This window comes from Onychomys torridus, chromosome 5 (genome assembly GCF_903995425.1).
Source record: "Onychomys torridus chromosome 5, mOncTor1.1, whole genome shotgun sequence".
In the NCBI taxonomy this organism is placed as follows: Eukaryota; Metazoa; Chordata; class Mammalia; order Rodentia; family Cricetidae; genus Onychomys; species Onychomys torridus.
In genome coordinates, this window is record NC_050447.1 from 114,224,483 (window position 1) to 114,241,670 (window position 17,188).

A 17,188-nucleotide genomic window follows, 5' to 3' on the forward strand; every position below is an offset into this window, starting at 1 on the left:
TTGGGCACAGTGGCTGCGCCTTAATCCACTGGTATTTCAGCCAGAAATGGCAGCAGTGCAGTTACCAGCCTGCTTTTCTGGTGGTGGCCTAGCAGCTCAGGCTGCAGCCTGGTGGGAATTCGGTTCCTGCAGGCACCAGCTCTGTCGCTGCAGCTAAAGGGAGCTTTAACTAAATCTCTATCGTTCTATTTATAAATAAGCCTTGAGACTCAAAGGCTGGGGTGAAAACCTGTGAGCTCAGCAAGGTTGACAAGCAACTAGCTGACCTCTCCTTGTTGGTGGTTCCCAAAAGCCTGCCCTTCCACTCTGCCAAAACAAACAATTCCTCCCCCCCCCCATGCCACTCAAAATCCCTCCCTTCTACTTCCAGTGTGTCTCTCTGTCTTTTCCAGATGCCCTCTGATGCTCCTTGAATACTTTCTGTCAACTAGTTGCTAACTCAGCCTCCTGACCCAAGGTTAATTTTATCTAATTAACACAAATGCTAACGCAGGCTTCATAGGATGAACAAATACCCCCAACAACCAGTGTTTAATTTAATTTTCCCCTCTTTCCACCCCTCCTTAGCTACCAGTGGCCATAATGTCAACTTCTGTGAAATCAATGTTTTAAGCTTCTACCTGTGAGATCATGGTGTTTTTTGTCTTCCTATGTTCTATTTCACTTAATATAATACCACCTCGTTCTATCTACATTGCCAAAAATGATAGGATTTTATCCTTTTGTGGTTGAATTATACTCCAAATGTATGTTATCACATTTTCAAGATCTATTTTTCTAACAGTGGATACCTAGTTTGATTCTGCGTTTTGGCTAATGTGATCATCACTGCAGCCAAGAGCAGTATACAGGTCTATCTAGCTGACATTAATTTTGTTTACTATGGGGAGACACTGGCTAGAACTGGTGGGTGGGATGGGAATTTTGTTACAATAGTAATTTTATTATACTAAGCTTTTTAAGGATCTCCTACACTGTTTTCATTAGGGCACTGAGTTACCTTTATATATATATATATGACATATACAGTAATAGCATAATGCATATAATAAGTAGCACTATTATATAATGTCATTATGTAATATATAATATAATAAAACAGTAAGTAATATTATGGTTTATAATATAATTATATAATCATTAATTATATATAATTATATATCATTATATATAATTACATAGACATCTATTATTACATATATGAACAATATAAGTATATAATACATACATTTTATATATGTGTATATGCATATGACTTCTCCTTTCTTTGCATCTGGTCCACATTTCTTTTTGTTGATACTCCTGCTGTTTTACTTATAATCATTCATGGGGGTGGGGGGAATCTCATGGTGGTTTTCAGTTTCTTTTCTTGATCCTGAACGGTTTTTTCATTTACACATTGGCCACTTTTATATCTGTTTTTGAGAAATGTTTATTCATGTCATTTGTTTATCTTTAATCAGATTGGCTCATATCCTCCAACCCTGTCGAGTTGTTAGAATGCTTAGGCTATTCTGGACATCACTCCCTTGTCCAAGGGATACATTGCAGAGCTAGTCCTCCGACTGCTTCTTGCCTCCATTGACACACATCTGCCCTGCTGAAGTCTTCTAGTTTGGTTTAAATCCCTCTGTCTGCTTCAGCTCTTGACAACTGTGCATTTATAAAACTCATTGCCTGTGGTGACGTCTTGTTTAATTTGGACCTTTGAAGGAACTTCCATTTTAGATGGCTTCCCACTGAAAGCCCCGTGTCTTTAGTTACTATGACAATCAACTTCCCCACCAGTGTTCACGTATTTCTAACAGAGAAAGAACCAAGTAGATGCCATAACAGGCTGCTCAGTCTTCTGTCAGAGATCAGGCCTCAATTTCAGTTTCCTGAGACTTGAGCAAGCAGTTTCTGGGAGGGCCATGAACAAAAGACAGTCCTTGCAGTAGCTCCCTTTCTGCACATACTCTGACCTCTCAAGGTTCAGCCAGTTGTTTACTGTCTAGGATCTGTCACCAACTTAGAGCTACTTGCATGGGTTAATGTGAACGTGTGAGGCCAGCTAGGCCCCTTAGCTCAAGGACAGAACCTGGGACTTGTCCAGGCCTGCTCCAAAATGATAATTGTAACTCCCAACCAGTAAATTGGAAGGTTACACACCCTCACCCAATCATATGATGTCAAGACTTGTACCACCCTGCTTGCGGTTTTTCCCTTTAAAAACCCCTCATCCTGAGAGCTCAGGGCCATCCTCCTCCACCCGCTGTGTTGAGTGTTGGACATGGACCAAGCCTAGGCTTGCTTGTTATCAGTAACCCCCTGTGTGTTTTGCATCAGATATTGGCTCTGTGGTGGTCTTGCTTGGGGGCCTTGTTGTTACTCCCAACATCTGTGACCTCTTGGATGATTTTCTATTGGCAGCTTTTCCTTGTAATCTTAAGCTACTTTCCTTCTTATATACATGCCTAGAAATGTTTTATGTGTATTCTGTTTATTATGGATAACTTGTTTTACCCCGACCCCATCTATATTGGTATTGACTTCAGGGCCTCACACAAGCTGGTAAGTGCTGCTCTGTGGCTGAGCTACATCCCAAGCCCAGGTTTCTCTTTCTCTTTCCAAAAGCTGATTTTGTAGTAAGCAGTCATTTTCACTCCCAGTGACTCATTTTAAACTTGTGAATATTTCTTATTATCATTGTGTTCTGAGGTGAGATCTCACCATGTAATGCAGACTAGGTTTGAACCTGTGATCCAAGAACTCACACGACTCACATCCTCAGCACAAGCTCAAGCTTGGCAACCATTTTCTGTAATCACCATTCTTCAGATGCCCCTCTCTATAGCCATCTCTGTTTTCATAAGCTCTTTAAAAGGTCCAGATCAAATCAGATGTTGTAACAGGCCATACCTTTTTTTTTTTAAGACCCCCCAAATGGGTTTATGTTATCCTCAAATAATCACAAGTTCAGTCATTAAATCTGTTTTGTTTGGAGACAGGTCTTGCTATGCAGCTATGGCAGGCCTGACCCTGTCTACACAGACCAGGCTGGCCTCAAACTTTCGGGGATTCCCCCTACCTTTGCCTCCATGTGCTAAGATCACAGCCTGAGCCACCACACCTGGTACAGTCAGTGGTTAAATCGTCACAGAGATTTTTTTTTTTTTCAGTTCCCCTCACAGGCAAAGTATCCAGCAGTCTGCTTTGAAACTACTAGCACCTTTGATGAGCAGAACCTGGCCTCAAAGCTTCATGCTTCCTTGAGATGGCATATTTTAAATCTCAACAAAAATAAGGAATCCCAAAGAAGATGCTGATGCTGTCACATGGCCTTCTCAGAACTTCTGAGAGACAATATTTGCAAGCATATTGTGAATTAAGAATCTTTCATCCCTCTGTCAGATGTGGGGTTGGTGAAGGTCTTTTCCCATTCTGTAGGCTGTCTTTTTGTCTTATTGGCTGTGTCTTTTGCCCTACAAAAGCTTCTCAGTTTCAAGAGGTCCCATTTATTAATTGTTGTGCTCAGTGTCTGTGCTGCTGGTGTTATATTTAGGAAGTGATCTCCGTTGCCAATGTGTTCAAGAGTACTTCCTAATTTCTCATCTATTAAGCTTAGTGTAACTGGATTTATGTTGAGGTCTTTGATCCACTTGGACTTGAGTTTTGTGCATGGTGACAGAAATGGATCTATTTGCAGCCTTCTACACATTGACATCCATTTATGCCAGCACCATTTGTTGAAGATACTTTCTTTTTTCCATTGTACAGTTTTGGCTTTTTTGTCAAAAATCAGGTGTTCATATGTGCATGGATTAATGTCAGGGTCTTCAATTCGATTCCATTGCTCTGTATGTCTGGAAACAACCTAGATGCCCGTCAACTGAAGAATGGATTAAGAAAATGTGGTACATATACTCAATGGAGTACTACTCGGCAGAGAAAAACAATGACAGCATGAAATTTGCAGGCAAATGGATGGAACTAGAAAATATCATCCTGAGTAAGGCAACCCAAACCCAGAAGGACACACATGGTATGTACTCACTCATAAGTAGATTCTAGATATAAAGCAAAAAACAATCAGACTGGAACCCACAGAACCAGGGAGGTTACCTAGCAGGGGAGACACTAGGATGACTGTGGCTTATAATAAGTTTTGGTTTTACTCAATTACTGAGCAAACTTCAATGAAACATTTCACTATTAGGATAAGAATTTATACTGTATCAAACTGATAATAGAAATAATAATAATAATAAAACTTTCAGCTTCCTACTCCTGGTGCCATGCATTTCCTGTCATTATGGACATCTATTCCTCTAAAACTGTAAGCCAAAAAACTCTTCCTTAAGTGGATTTTGATCATGGTATTCATCTCAGCACCTGAAAAGTGATGACAACATCCACTACTCCCTGCCATTGTTTATCTAGAGCAGAGTCCCAGCCCACACACACTCACAGTTCCCTCTGCCAGGGGTGATGTAACCCTGTATATCCATATGGGCGGATCCCACATGTTCTGCACATGGTACCAAATCTCTATGCTTCCTCCTCCCTGCCCATACTTCTAATTCCCTTTCTCCATTTGTTTCTCTCTCTCTCTCTCTCTCTCTCTCTCTCTCTCTCTCTCTCTCTCTCAGCTGAGGATCGAACCCAGGGGCAAGCACTCTACCACTGAGCTAAATCCCCAACCCTGTTTATTTGTTTTTAAAGGCAGGATCTCCCCGCAAAGCTGTGGCTAGCCTAAAATTCACTGTAATCAGACTGACCTTGAACTTGCTAGGAGATGCTTCTCCCTTTGCCCCTGAAGTACTGAGCTTGTACCACCACGTCTGAGTTGTTAGACTGTTGCTACAACAGAATACTTCAGGCTGGATAAAATCTAAGAAGAAAATGATTCTTCCTGGTTTTGGTGCTTAGAAAGTCCTGTATCAAGAAGCTGGCCCCTGCCTGGCAGAGACCTTCTTGCTGTGGCAGGAAGCTAGAGGCTGACAGAGAGTAAGACAGGGCTGTCCTCACTTCTGTAACAAATCTGCTGTTGTGATAAGGACACTAACCGGAGGCACAGACCTCAGTACCCGGTCTGCTCTGAGATGTCTCACCTCTCAGCCACATCACACTAGGGGACACACTCGAGCCACGACACCTCCTTTTCTGCTTCACTTTCTTCCTTAGCACTCGTTACCGTGTGCCATCTGTGGACTTCCTTGTTGACAATGGTTTGCTGCATGATCAATCTTCATAAACAGATCCCAAGGGCAGGGTTGGATATGCGCCTTTGCTGTTATAGTTCTGGTACCCAAGACATGTCTATTGGGAAGTGGAGGCCCCAGAAAGACTGTTGAATTAATGGAGCAAAACACTTTCAAACTGGTCTTGGTATTCCAAACCTGTAATCCCAGTTGCTAAGGATGCTGAGGTAGGAAGATTACAAGATTTAAGATCTGCCTGGGCTATACAGGGAGTTGAAGGTCTGTCTAGGCAATTTAGTGAGGCCTGTATCAAAGGTATAATAAGATAGTCATGGTGCCGCATGCCTTTAATTCCAGTACTTGGGAGGCAGAGGCAGGAGGATCTCTGTGAGTTCAAGGGCCAGCCTGGTCCACAGAGTTGGTTTCAGACCAGCCAGGTCTATATAGTGAGACCCCACTGATAGATGGCAGACAGACAGACAGACAGATAGAAGAAGTGTTGGAGATGTAGCTTAGTCTGCACCGGGAAGGAGGTGGTGTACCAGGCTTTTTCTTTTGGGATAACAACCAGCTCCCAAATCAACACGGAGACTTCTTATTAGTTATGAATGCTCAGTCTGGCTTAGGCTCCTTTCTGGCTAGCTCTTTTAATTTAAGTTAACCTGTTTCTCCTTATCTACCTTTTGCCTCTGGGCTTTTTACCTTTCTTTCCTTCTTGAACCTTGATTTCTCCTCCTATTAATCTCTCTGCCTGCCAGCCCCACCTACCCTTTCTCTGCCTAACTATTGGCAATTCAGCTCTTTATTAGACCAGTCAGCTGCTTCAGGCAGACAAGATGAAAGAGATGCAAGAAATCTTTACATAATTAAACACACATCCTTACATCATCAAACAAAGGCAGCACAAACAAAAGTAACACACCTTTACACAGTTAAAGAATATTCTGCAGCATAAACAAAAGTAACACACCTTTACACAGTTAAAGAATATTCTGCAGCATAAACAAAAGTAACACATCTTTGCCTAGTTAATATAATATTCCACAACATGGTACAGAACTTTTCCATATTTGATCTATAACAGTTCTGTGGGTGGGGTGCTTGCTGTCATCATTCTACTGGGGGGAACCACACTCAGGGTGATTACAGGACAATCTAAGTCACCTAGTCAACCACAAGGACAACAGTCAAACCCCAAGTCCATGATTCTGGGTTCAGGGATCTCTGTGGCACTACATTTCAGTGCCCTAAAGCTGAGTGTGGCCTCGATCATCATCATCTCTAGCCCAGAAGACAAGCACAGACACCAGCAAGAGGTGGGGTGTTCAGGTGGATTCATCCTTATTGTGTACTTCAAATTGACCAGAGCCACTAATACAAAATTAGCCCTTTTCTATTTTGTTCTTAACAATTCTTACTACGTTGTCTCTGTCATGTGTGTGTGTGTGTGTACAAGTGTGTGCTTGTGCGTGTGGAAGCCAGAGGTGGACGGCGTGTGTCTTCCTCAACCACTCTTCACCTTCACTTTGAGACAGGGTCTCTCACTAACCCCTAAATTCATCGATGAGCTCCAGGGATCCACCTGCACCTGGCCCCTAGCACACATTACAGATGCATGCTGCCATGCCTGACTTTTATATGGGTGTTGGGGATCAAACTCAGGTCCTCTTGCTATGTGGCAAGCACTTTCCTGATTGGACCAGCTCCCTAGCGCTACACTATTTGTTGTTTGTTTGTTTGTTTGTTTGTTTTTGAGACAGGGCCTCACTATGTAGCCCTGGCTGGCCTGCCACTCACAGAGTTCCTCCTGCCTCTGCCTCTGCCTCTGCAGTGCTGGGGTTAAAGTTGTACACCACCACACCCAGCAGTCCTTAACATCTTAAATTATTTCTTGTCATATATTTAGTTGCCACAAAAAAAAATAAAAGAAAGAAAAGGAAGGAGGAGGAGGAGGAGACTGTGACAATGTGACAGACATTTGCAATTGAGTTGGATTTATGTAAATTGACCTTGATAATGTGTATGACCTTGATAATGTGTATCAATCATTATAGGGACTTATGGGAAAATATTGACGTTCTCCAGGGAAGAGAACCTGTCCCCAAACTGCCGCATCAGCTCCTGAGTGTTTCTTGTCTGCCAGCCTGCCCTGTCGATTTCAGCCTTGCTAGCCTCACAGTCATGTGAGCCAAGGACTTAAAAAACAAAACAAACAAAACGAAAAAGGATCTGAACCAGAAAAAAAACAAAAACAAAAAACCCTTTTCTGTGCTTTTGTATTGTTCACACATAAACATGATACACACGTGTGCACATATATGCATGCATAGGTGCTTACCTTCTGATGGGCTTATACCCCAATAGCCCCATTTTATATTGTAAATGTGTTGACAGCACCCTCCGTGAGCACCCCAGGTTAGCAACACATTAGAAGACAGCAAGCCACCCTCAGTGGCTTTACTGGGAGCTCAAGTCTCTTCCCAGTGTCATAAAAACTAGTCCCTGGGTATTTGAGTGCATGAAAAGGACACATTCAAAATCAGAACCATGGCTCCTACTGAATGCCACTGTTTGCACAGCACTGTATAGTCAAAAAGCTGTACACTGGCATCTATCTGGTGTGTGTGCAAGTGTGCATTGCATGTGTGCAAGAGTGCATGTGTGCGAAAGTGCATGCTTACATGCATTCAAGTGTCTCCCACTGGTTCTGTTTCTCCAGAGAACACTCACCAATATGGACCCCTCCTGCATGCTGCCGTTTCTGGCCTGAACTGTCCAGAATTCCACAGTCCATTAAGTGGTCCAGGGGTTAGGCTCTGGTGGGTCTGATGCCAGATTACTCAGGTAAAACCTCAGTCTGTCTGGCTGAGGTTTGAGAAAGTATTGCTCCAGCCGTTTGGTCATAGGTGTCTTGATTGACAGATGAATTGTCCTCCTCAGTGGAATAGCCCACCACAGGAAATGTCCAGTCAAAACTGGAGAATTTGCCTTTTGTAACAGTGGACAGCTACAGAATGAGTCTCTTACTTAAATTAGACTTTCCCTTAGGAAACATTCAGAAAGTCATTGGTCACTGGGAATTCAAGTTCTATGTGCCTGTACTTTGTTGGATTATTTACCCATTTGGACATATTTACCTTATTTACTTTTGTTGGATATCCTTACCTTTTTTAGAACAATTTGGAATTTATGATCCCAGCCCAAGAAATACTCAAATCCGACTGTGAGGTGTTACCAGCTAGCAGCCAGCTTTGACCTACAATCTCTGACAGATTCCCGAGAATCACCTTGAATTTATTTCCCTGGCATTTGCACAAACTGACATAGGTCACTGGGGACACACTGTCATCGCTTGCTACTCCCTTGGTTCAGTGACCACCTGGTGTAGCATTTCACAGATGCAAGGCACCTGTCCTCATCAGAGAACTGGATTGCCAGGGTGTCCCAGCCATAGCAGATAGTCATAGACATTTTACATGAGGAACTGTAATACTGGTAGCCACTGAATAACTAGCAACAGGTAAGGACTACCTAACCCACCAGATGGGTTAGTAAACACACACTCTTCCATAGATTAACTTTGTATGTTATCAATAATCTTTTATTCAAATAGATTCAGTTTTGTCAGCATAGAAAACATAAGGCTTGATTCACTAGTTGAAATGTGTCTAAAAGAGGTGTTGATTTCAATGGGTTCATTGTATAGTGTGTCTTATCCAAAAGTTACAGGTCCGAACTTCTGTCCTGAGTGACTCATGAACACAGAAGCTGTCTGATGTTTGAACCAGCACCAACAGTGTGTCCTCCTGCCTCTGCCTCCAGAGTGCTGGGATTACAGGGGTGTGTTGACACAAAGCCATAGCTCTTACCTCAAAGGAAATGAGATAATTTATTATGGAGCTAAATATAAGTGAGCATGGGTTCAGGTTGCCCCCAATAGCATGTTCCAGCATGACAGTGGCAGTTTCATGAAGTTTCTATAGTAACACAAGGAACTCACAAATCAAAGTGTTTGAAAAATATGTTTGTGGAAACAACAGGTAGGCAAGTTGTACAGTAAGGTAGAAAAATATTTTTATGGGTCTAAGGGGCTACTTGATGACATTCTTGGCCTTTGGGGCAGTGGAAACTCGGGGTCTGTTTGTACATTCCCAAAGGATTTCCTTAATAAGAAGTAATAAATGGCTACTAAGGGAATAGAGTGTCAGATCCGGCTTTAGACCTGAAACATTCCAGCTCTCAACATCACAGAAGTTGCCATCAGTCAATCAATGCTGTGGAATCTTTAACACAGGTGAGGCTTTGCCTTTTTCCTGGGAGCTTCAGTTCACAGGTGTCATAGCACCCCAGGTTATGGAGGCGTCCTCTTGATTTACATATTTACCAGCTGATTTATGAAAAAGCCCACAAAGTAACAGAACACTCGCTAAGTGTCAGACATTTCTCTCCAGGTTTCCATTCTGAAAATACTTAAACAGCCTCTGCATGTGGTCCACGGCTGTGTGAAATTCCCTAACAGTCTAAAAGGAAAGGCTGGGACGAATAAGAATAGAAACCTTGGCTGGTAAGCTAAGGGAAGTCAGGCCTGTGCAGTGCAGGCCTCCAGCTCATTTATTTGTTCATTTGGGAGACTCACACTCCCAATAGTCTATGTGGTGTGACAGGTTTCAGAACGCTGTGCAAACTTCCAGCATCCTGTCTCTCATGTCCCATTGATATCCTCAGCTCACCCTCACGCTAACTCTGATCTGCATATCTATAGTGAAACAGACAAAAGGAATCGTCTCCACAACTGGTGGCTGCCCCTTTGCATGTATTTTCTTGCATGTACTCCATTATCTTGGTGCCTGTACCCTCAATCCTTCTAAAAGTCCTCACTGCCAAAGTTAAAAGCCTGCCCTGCTCTATCCAAGTAACCAATCACAGAGCCCATTCCAGACAGACACATACCCCATGCGTCTGCTCCATCTGTCCTGGAGGGATCTGTCTCTGAAGGAAAAGCCAGGGTGGGTCTGTTGACCTGACAATCCCCTGGAAGTTTCACAGGGGCTCTCTCTGAAGGAGAGGCTGCCTGGATGACTGCATCGGGAGGGTCTAAGGCTTGTGGATAGACGGGCATTGGCAAGTTTTCAGAACCACAGGTGCAGCTGCCAAGGCTGCTGACCTCCTGCATGCTGTCACTGTGTTTCAGAGCAGGGTGCTGGTAAGCCTGGTAGGCCACTGTGGTGGTGATCACGGTCTGCAGGGCCTGGGTACCTGCTGGTGGCACTGGCAGGTACCTGCAGGGCAGCTCTGGGTTGTAATAAGGGCACGTGGTCACAGCCTGGCATTGCCCATAATCAACCCTCTCTTCAAGGCCAGGTTTCCCATGTGCAGGTTTCCAGCCATGATATTTAGCTGTGAAATCCAAGCTTCTCTCATAGCTGCCGTATGAACTGACATTATATTGTAATGAGTTTAGATGAACCCAGTCTGTGTCATCAGGAATACTGGAAGGATCTTGATGCAGGGTGGGATATGGACTTGAACCTGTACCCACAAGACCTGCCAATTCATAGTTCCAAGGTGGCCTGGGCAAATAGATGCTTGGATTTGAGTATTTCTGAAAGGGTAGCTTTACATCTCCTTGAAAGGTGGTCAGGTCACAAGTAACTCTGTGAACATCAGAGTTTGGGAAGGAAGGGCAGGGCTGCCCTGTAATAGGGAAGCTGGCATCAGCAGTCACATCAAACAGTTCTGGGGATTCCAGGACAGGCATGCTATTGAGGTTTCCACTGCAATCCTGGGTGCTTCCTACCTAAAAAAGGCACAAATACAGACATATGACACACAACACATACCATGACATATAATGTGCAAATGATGTAAACATCGTCATCTATTGCAACAGCCAACCACATAAATAAAATACACCTGCAGTTGGACTCTGTGTAGTGAACCATGTCCTACTAAGGTTTACACTTTGGGCCTGGGGTCCAGAGTTGCCAATGGATATGCCGAACAAGGAAGGTCTCTAATAGCCAGGCAGTGTGGGGTTGAGCCACGGATGTACCTGTTTTCATCCGTGTGCTCCTAAGAGTGGAGGCCCAGGAACCACGCAGACCTGCCTTCGAATCCTGTCCCTGTCCCTCCCAATCAAACTGGTGTTTTGCTTTCTCTGGGCCTGGATCAGCATTTTAAATGCAGGGTTCAGGTACAGCCAGCTCTTCCAAGGGTTTCTGTAACCCTGGAATGCATGAACTCTCAGATCAGCACTTGGCATGTGGAAGGGCCTGAACAATGTCACGGTCTGCTCTGCTCATGCTCACTGCCTGCTTGGCCTGTTTTGGTGGAAATGCAAATTTGGTCAAGTTGACTAGGGAAAACTTATATGTTCCTTCATAAACACTGCTGCTAGTGCTTGCATCTTAAGTGCCCCTCAACGATCCATGTGTTTTAGGCTTGGTCCCCAGGGTGACACCATCAGGAGATGGTGGACTCTTAAAGTGATGGGGTCTAGTAGGAGATTATCGGTTACTGGGGGGGGGTGTCCTCAGCAGAGGTATTGGAAATTGGCTCCCTCTTTTCTCTTTTGTTTCAGGTGATGAGGTAAAGAGTGTCTGCCATCATGCACTCCTTACTCCAAAGTGGGGCTCACTGGAACCAGACTGGAACTTCTAAAACCATGAACCCCAACAAACCTATCCTCTCTGCAAGTTTATTGTCTCAAGTATTTTGTTACAGTAACAGAAAACTAACACAAAATGTGAAAAGCCCTCTCAAGGATGCCCTATTAATTCAGTGTTGATATGCACATGCAATAGTCTCTCCTAAGCATAATTTTTTTCTTTTTGAGGTTTCAGTTTTGGGTTAATAACCCCCCTCCCACCCAATGGGACATTTTGAAAATAGTATAAGTTTAAAATAACTTGAATTATAATGAATTGCTACAATTGTTTACTTTTTTTAATTATTAATCCACTGGCACACTAGTTTACAAATTAAACTTTATCTTGGTGTGCCTATGTAGGGAAAAGCTACAGGATGTTCATGGCAGATTCAGGAACTCACTGAGAGATAACTGTGCTCTATATTTATCACTGTGGGACAACTGCCTTCGTACAAGTCAGCAAGCATCCTGACATCATCGCCTGGAGGACCACTTACCTATTTTAAAGGAGGGATTACAGCCCTGAGCCAAGTGTTGATTTAATGACATTCGTTAGAGACATGTAATTTTCATATGAAATTAAACCTTTGCAATTGATACATGGTGTTCATCTTTCAGTTAGCTGTCAGTTATCCTGGGTGGGGTCAGGGGCCATTACCTGAGGCTCTCTGGAGCTCCTTTTCTGGGGTTGGTAGAAAGAGACCATCTGCCTCTTGAAGGCACTTCTTCTAGCTTCCGTCTCTGACTTGCTCTCTGGTCTGGGGTGATCGTGAACCCCTTTGGCCTGTGTTAATGAAGACATTGAATTGTCCATCTGTTTCTCTAGAAGGAAGCCAGCTGTGCTGGGAGTTGGTCCAAACCAAATGATGCCTTTCCAGGATTGCCAAGGTTTTTTATTTTGTTTTATTTTATTTTATTTTATTTTATTTAATGTTTCTTCAAAGCGTTATTCAAAATCAAACAGCATCAGAACTAGACATCTTAGCTGGCTGTGGTAGTTCATGCCTGTTATTCCAGTATTTGGTAGGCTGAGGCAGGATGTTCCCAGTATGTATGAGGCCATCCTGGGCTACATAGTGAGCTCCAGGCCTTCCTGGGCTACTTACTATTTCTCAAAGGAAAAAAAAAGCCAACAACAAGGGCAATAGTTATCTTAAAAGACAGCCAGCAACCCACTTATTCTCTCTAATCAGTGTGACTAGGTTCATACATCTGGCCCTTAAGAGTACACCAAGCCATGCAAGGTAGCACACTGCTGTGATTCCAGCACTCAGCTGGCTAAGGCAGAAAGATCATGAGTTCAACGCCAGCTTGGGCTACCTAGCAAGTGTCAGGTAAGACTGAGTTGTGCAGCCCGACCCTGTCTGGGAAACAACAAAACCTAGCCAATAGCCTATCACTTGATTTCTAGGAAACTAGTGAGCTTACGGGACAGATAGCAGGCAGTTTGCTCCATGTTGTATGACAGAAATACTCAGTACAAATGGTGTTTTGACCTCACTTACCTGAAAAAATATGGCGTTGCCATCAAGTCGCCAGAAGTTGGTGACAGGGTATCCACTGTGCCCTCGGCAAGGAACCAGCTCCAAAGCTGAGTGACAGTTGGGACAAGCTTTCTCTGCAAATCCCAGAAGGAGAAATGTTAAGCTCAACCCGCAGCCCAGAACCTTCTGAAGGAAGCGAGGGGACATCAGCTGGGAACAGAGAACCCAGGGCTCCAAAGCCACCCTTCCCTCTCTGCTGTCCCGGCCTCACTCTGCTGCTTCAGCCGGGCTTTGTCGCAGATGGCTGGCCGCAGCTGCAGGTGAGAACCGTCCTGCAGGGCACAGGCCCGTGCACACACCACCACACCCAGGCAGGACTTCTTGAGGATGTGGCCATTGTGGTTGTTGGTGTTGCGCATGGCCCAGCCACTCAGGTGGCGCTGAGCCTTCTTCTCCTGGCTGCTGTAGATGAAGCGCACGTAGCCATCAGGCCACTCCCGGAAATGGTCAAAGTGGACTGGTTCCTGGGAAAAGATGGCCAATAGAAGAGGGCTTAGGGAGCCAGAATCACGGGCACCCTGCCTTTAATTTCCTCCAAACACTGGAAGATAAATCAGGATTTTCTTGTAACTCCAGAAATCTTCATTTACCCCCAAATTATTCTAGTATACAATTCCAGTCACCAGCCACATACTTGACGGATCCTAAATAATGCATGTAGTAAATGTCCTTTTCTATATAATTACAACATTAATGATGCTTTATCAAGCATTTTTTATTTGCTAGCTCTCCCCCCCCTTTTTTTTCTTTTTGAGGCACGCTGTTGTCTAGCCCAGGCTGACCTCACTATATAGCTGAGGATGATCTTGAACTCTTGATACTCTACATCTTGAGTGTTAAGTTATGGGTGTGGGTATGTGCCGCCACCTCTTGGCTTTCTTCATGCGCTGGAAGATGAGAGTGCATTTTAATTCCTGACCTTCACAGCTCAGCATTAAGGTCACCACAATGTATATAAATGGTGTCAAAATATAAAACAAACATTCTGGTTTTGGAAAAGCCATTCTTTGCATCTACAGACAGCTCCCCCTTTCTAGATAACTGTCCATATTTAAATTGATGACCCAAATCCCCAAGAGAGAGGAAGTGCTTCAGGTCAATCTCTTCCAGGAAAAGTGGACACAGAGCACATCACAAAGGCAAGCTAATGACAAGGCTCGAATGACTAGTTTTACATATTTCCTCCCAATGCATTGAACTGAATGCAATTTGGGGACATTTTTCTTATTTGCATAATCTCAGATGATCTAAATCAAGGCAAAATTAAAATATTTACAGCTGACTGGCTGCTCTAATATAAAAGCTTTCAACTCTTTGCCACCATTCTTTAATTGAAGATGTAGTTTATGCTTGTTTCTAATTGTGTGTGTGTGTGTCTGTTAGGGTATGTGTACCTGAAATTAGGTTTCATTACCTCTAATATGTTGGCAGCACACACAAAACACAAACACACACAAACACACACAAACACACACACACACACACACACACACACACACACACACACCCTATATAGGATGACAGTAGATCTGAGCGAAATTTGAGGTTGTTATCTGGTTTCATCACTTGATGACAGGACAGCAACCTGAGACTAACAAAAATTCAAGGTCTCTCTTAAGGTCACATAACCAGTTTAGCTTACTCACCCAGTTAGTCAGAAGGGCTAGAATGATAAGCTTCTCCAGTGTGTGTGTGTGTCTGTGTGGTTGGGGAGATGGAGAGATTGTTTTGTTATTGCTGTTTATACCTCAGTGTGCCTGTCCATGCTCACATGTTTGATAAACCCCTGGTTAAGAATCAGACTCCCTAGGCCAGTGAGATGACGTAGCAGGTAAAGATACTTGCCATGCAAACCTGACCATCAAGTTAAAACTTGAATCCCATGGAAGAAAGAGAGAACTGACTCATGACCTCCACACATACATCATGGCATGCACATGTCTGCATGTACATGTGCACACATGATACCCACAAAAATAAATAAATAAAAGCAGATTCCCTAAGAAAGTAAAAATAATTGCTGCTCACTAGGAAGTCTACACATTTTTGAGGTCATGTCCTTATTGCATCGTTGGGTTTGATCCATTTCACAACACAAGATTAGATTGTTTCCTGTGGAGATTCACAGCGACAGAGGCAGCAACAATGGGACATGCGAACTGTGGTCTATTTTCCAAACAGTTGCTCTGTGAGATGCTAAAGGAGGCAAGCTGAACACAGGCAAGTCAAACACTCTACACATAGGTGCATAAAGATAACACTGAACTCCCCCAGAGGCTACACACCTTGCTCACACAATTCCCATTTCTGAGTATTATCTGGCACAGCCTAGAGGCCACCTAAATGCCAAGTCTCAAACCCTGAACCAGGACTTTACTGGAAGCCCACCTTCACAAATGCTAGGGAGGCAAATCTTCTCCAGCCCCTAAGGGTGCATGTGTACACATGAATACTACACTATATACACCACATACACACACATACACACACACACACACACACACACACACACACACACTTGCAGGGCTGACTTGAAAGTCATGAGTTTTGATCCAAACACAAATTGCTGAGTTCATTGCCTGTACTTGGCTCTGATAATGAAGAACAAATTTACCCTGAGACTGTTAGGGAAGTGAGTATGGGGCTTCACAGGTGGTGGAGGACTCTCAGTAAGTCACTGCAGTCTGGACATTTGTTTTAGAGTCCAGTCACCTCCTAGTGCTTGACTAGGCCATGTGAGAATCAGTAGTACTTACATTTGCTGAGATTTCTCCAAAACTCTCTCTTGAACTTTGAATAAGTGAGTAAGGAGCGAGGCTTTTTGTTGTTTTGTTTTGAAATGAGGTTTTGTTAAAGAGCCCAGATTGGCCTTGGATTTGTGGCAATCCTCCTGCCTCAGCCTCCAAGAAAAAGGGACTCAGTTTCTGCCTTGGTTCAGAGAATGGGGAGATAATACAGAACTTGGCCTGACAACTTAGGAACAGAGGTCTGTAGTTTTGTAGATTTTAATGTGTTTCAGAGAGGCACAAGTAAATCACTCTAAGTAGAAACATCTCTAAACTGACCTCTGCTTTCTGTAGCATCCAACTTCCCTCCATATCTGAAGCCCCTCTGAAGGGTGTGTGTGTGTGTGTGTGTGTGTGTGTGTGTGTGTGTGTGTGTGTGTGTGGTGTGGTGTGTGGTCTCAGCATGAATTAACTTGCAGCTTCCCCTTTGGCTGGACAGTGTCACATTTTACCCAAAGCACAGTGTCTTCCTCACCTGAGGCATCTGTGGATCATTGATGTCCCAAGTGAGTTTCATCCCATAGGAAAGCACAGAGTCTGCATCCTGTGTGGTGTCTGCCGGCATCTGCAAGGGCCTCCGGGATCTCTAACCAGGATCCTGAGAGAAAAAAACAAGTACACAGGTGACTCCTTCCCCAACTGAGAAGAAGGCTGAGAGAGGTGAGTGAAATGAGGAGGAGGAAAAGGAGGAGGAGGAGGGAGGAGAAAGGTGGAGGAGGGGCAGAGAAAGACACACACACACACACAGAGGGAGGGAGAGAGAGAGAGAGAGAGAGAGAGCACACACGGGGGGGGGGGGGGGGGGGGGGGTGCGGCAGTTGGCCCAGGCAAGGGCCCTGTCCTTGGCTGCGGTGCTGAAAAGTCTCCCTCTGAGTGCTAGCATCTTTAAGTAGGTTTATACCTAACCTACTCCCCGGCTCTGCCTCTCCTGGGCAACCTCTCCAGCTCCAGCACCTGAAGCCACAGCATTCAGCAGCAGGCTTCTCTACCTAGGCAGAGCCAAGAATGCAGGGGAGAGTTACCGTG

The 17,188-nt window shown here is 44.1% G+C and overlaps 1 protein-coding gene across 1 annotated transcript; it reads right to left on the minus strand.

Annotated features, from left to right (window-relative positions):
• Positions 1–10,047: 10,047 nt before the first annotated feature.
• Gcm2 (glial cells missing transcription factor 2) lies at positions 10,048–16,727 on the minus strand. The gene is made up of 5 exons (XM_036186920.1): positions 16,638–16,727; positions 13,588–13,840; positions 13,338–13,450; positions 12,491–12,616; positions 10,048–10,980 (listed from the first exon to the last, which is right to left on the minus strand). Exons 1-5 carry the CDS (start codon positions 16,725–16,727, stop codon positions 10,048–10,050), a joined length of 1,515 nt encoding a protein of 504 aa, XP_036042813.1.
• Between the last annotated feature and the right edge of the window lie 461 nt (positions 16,728–17,188).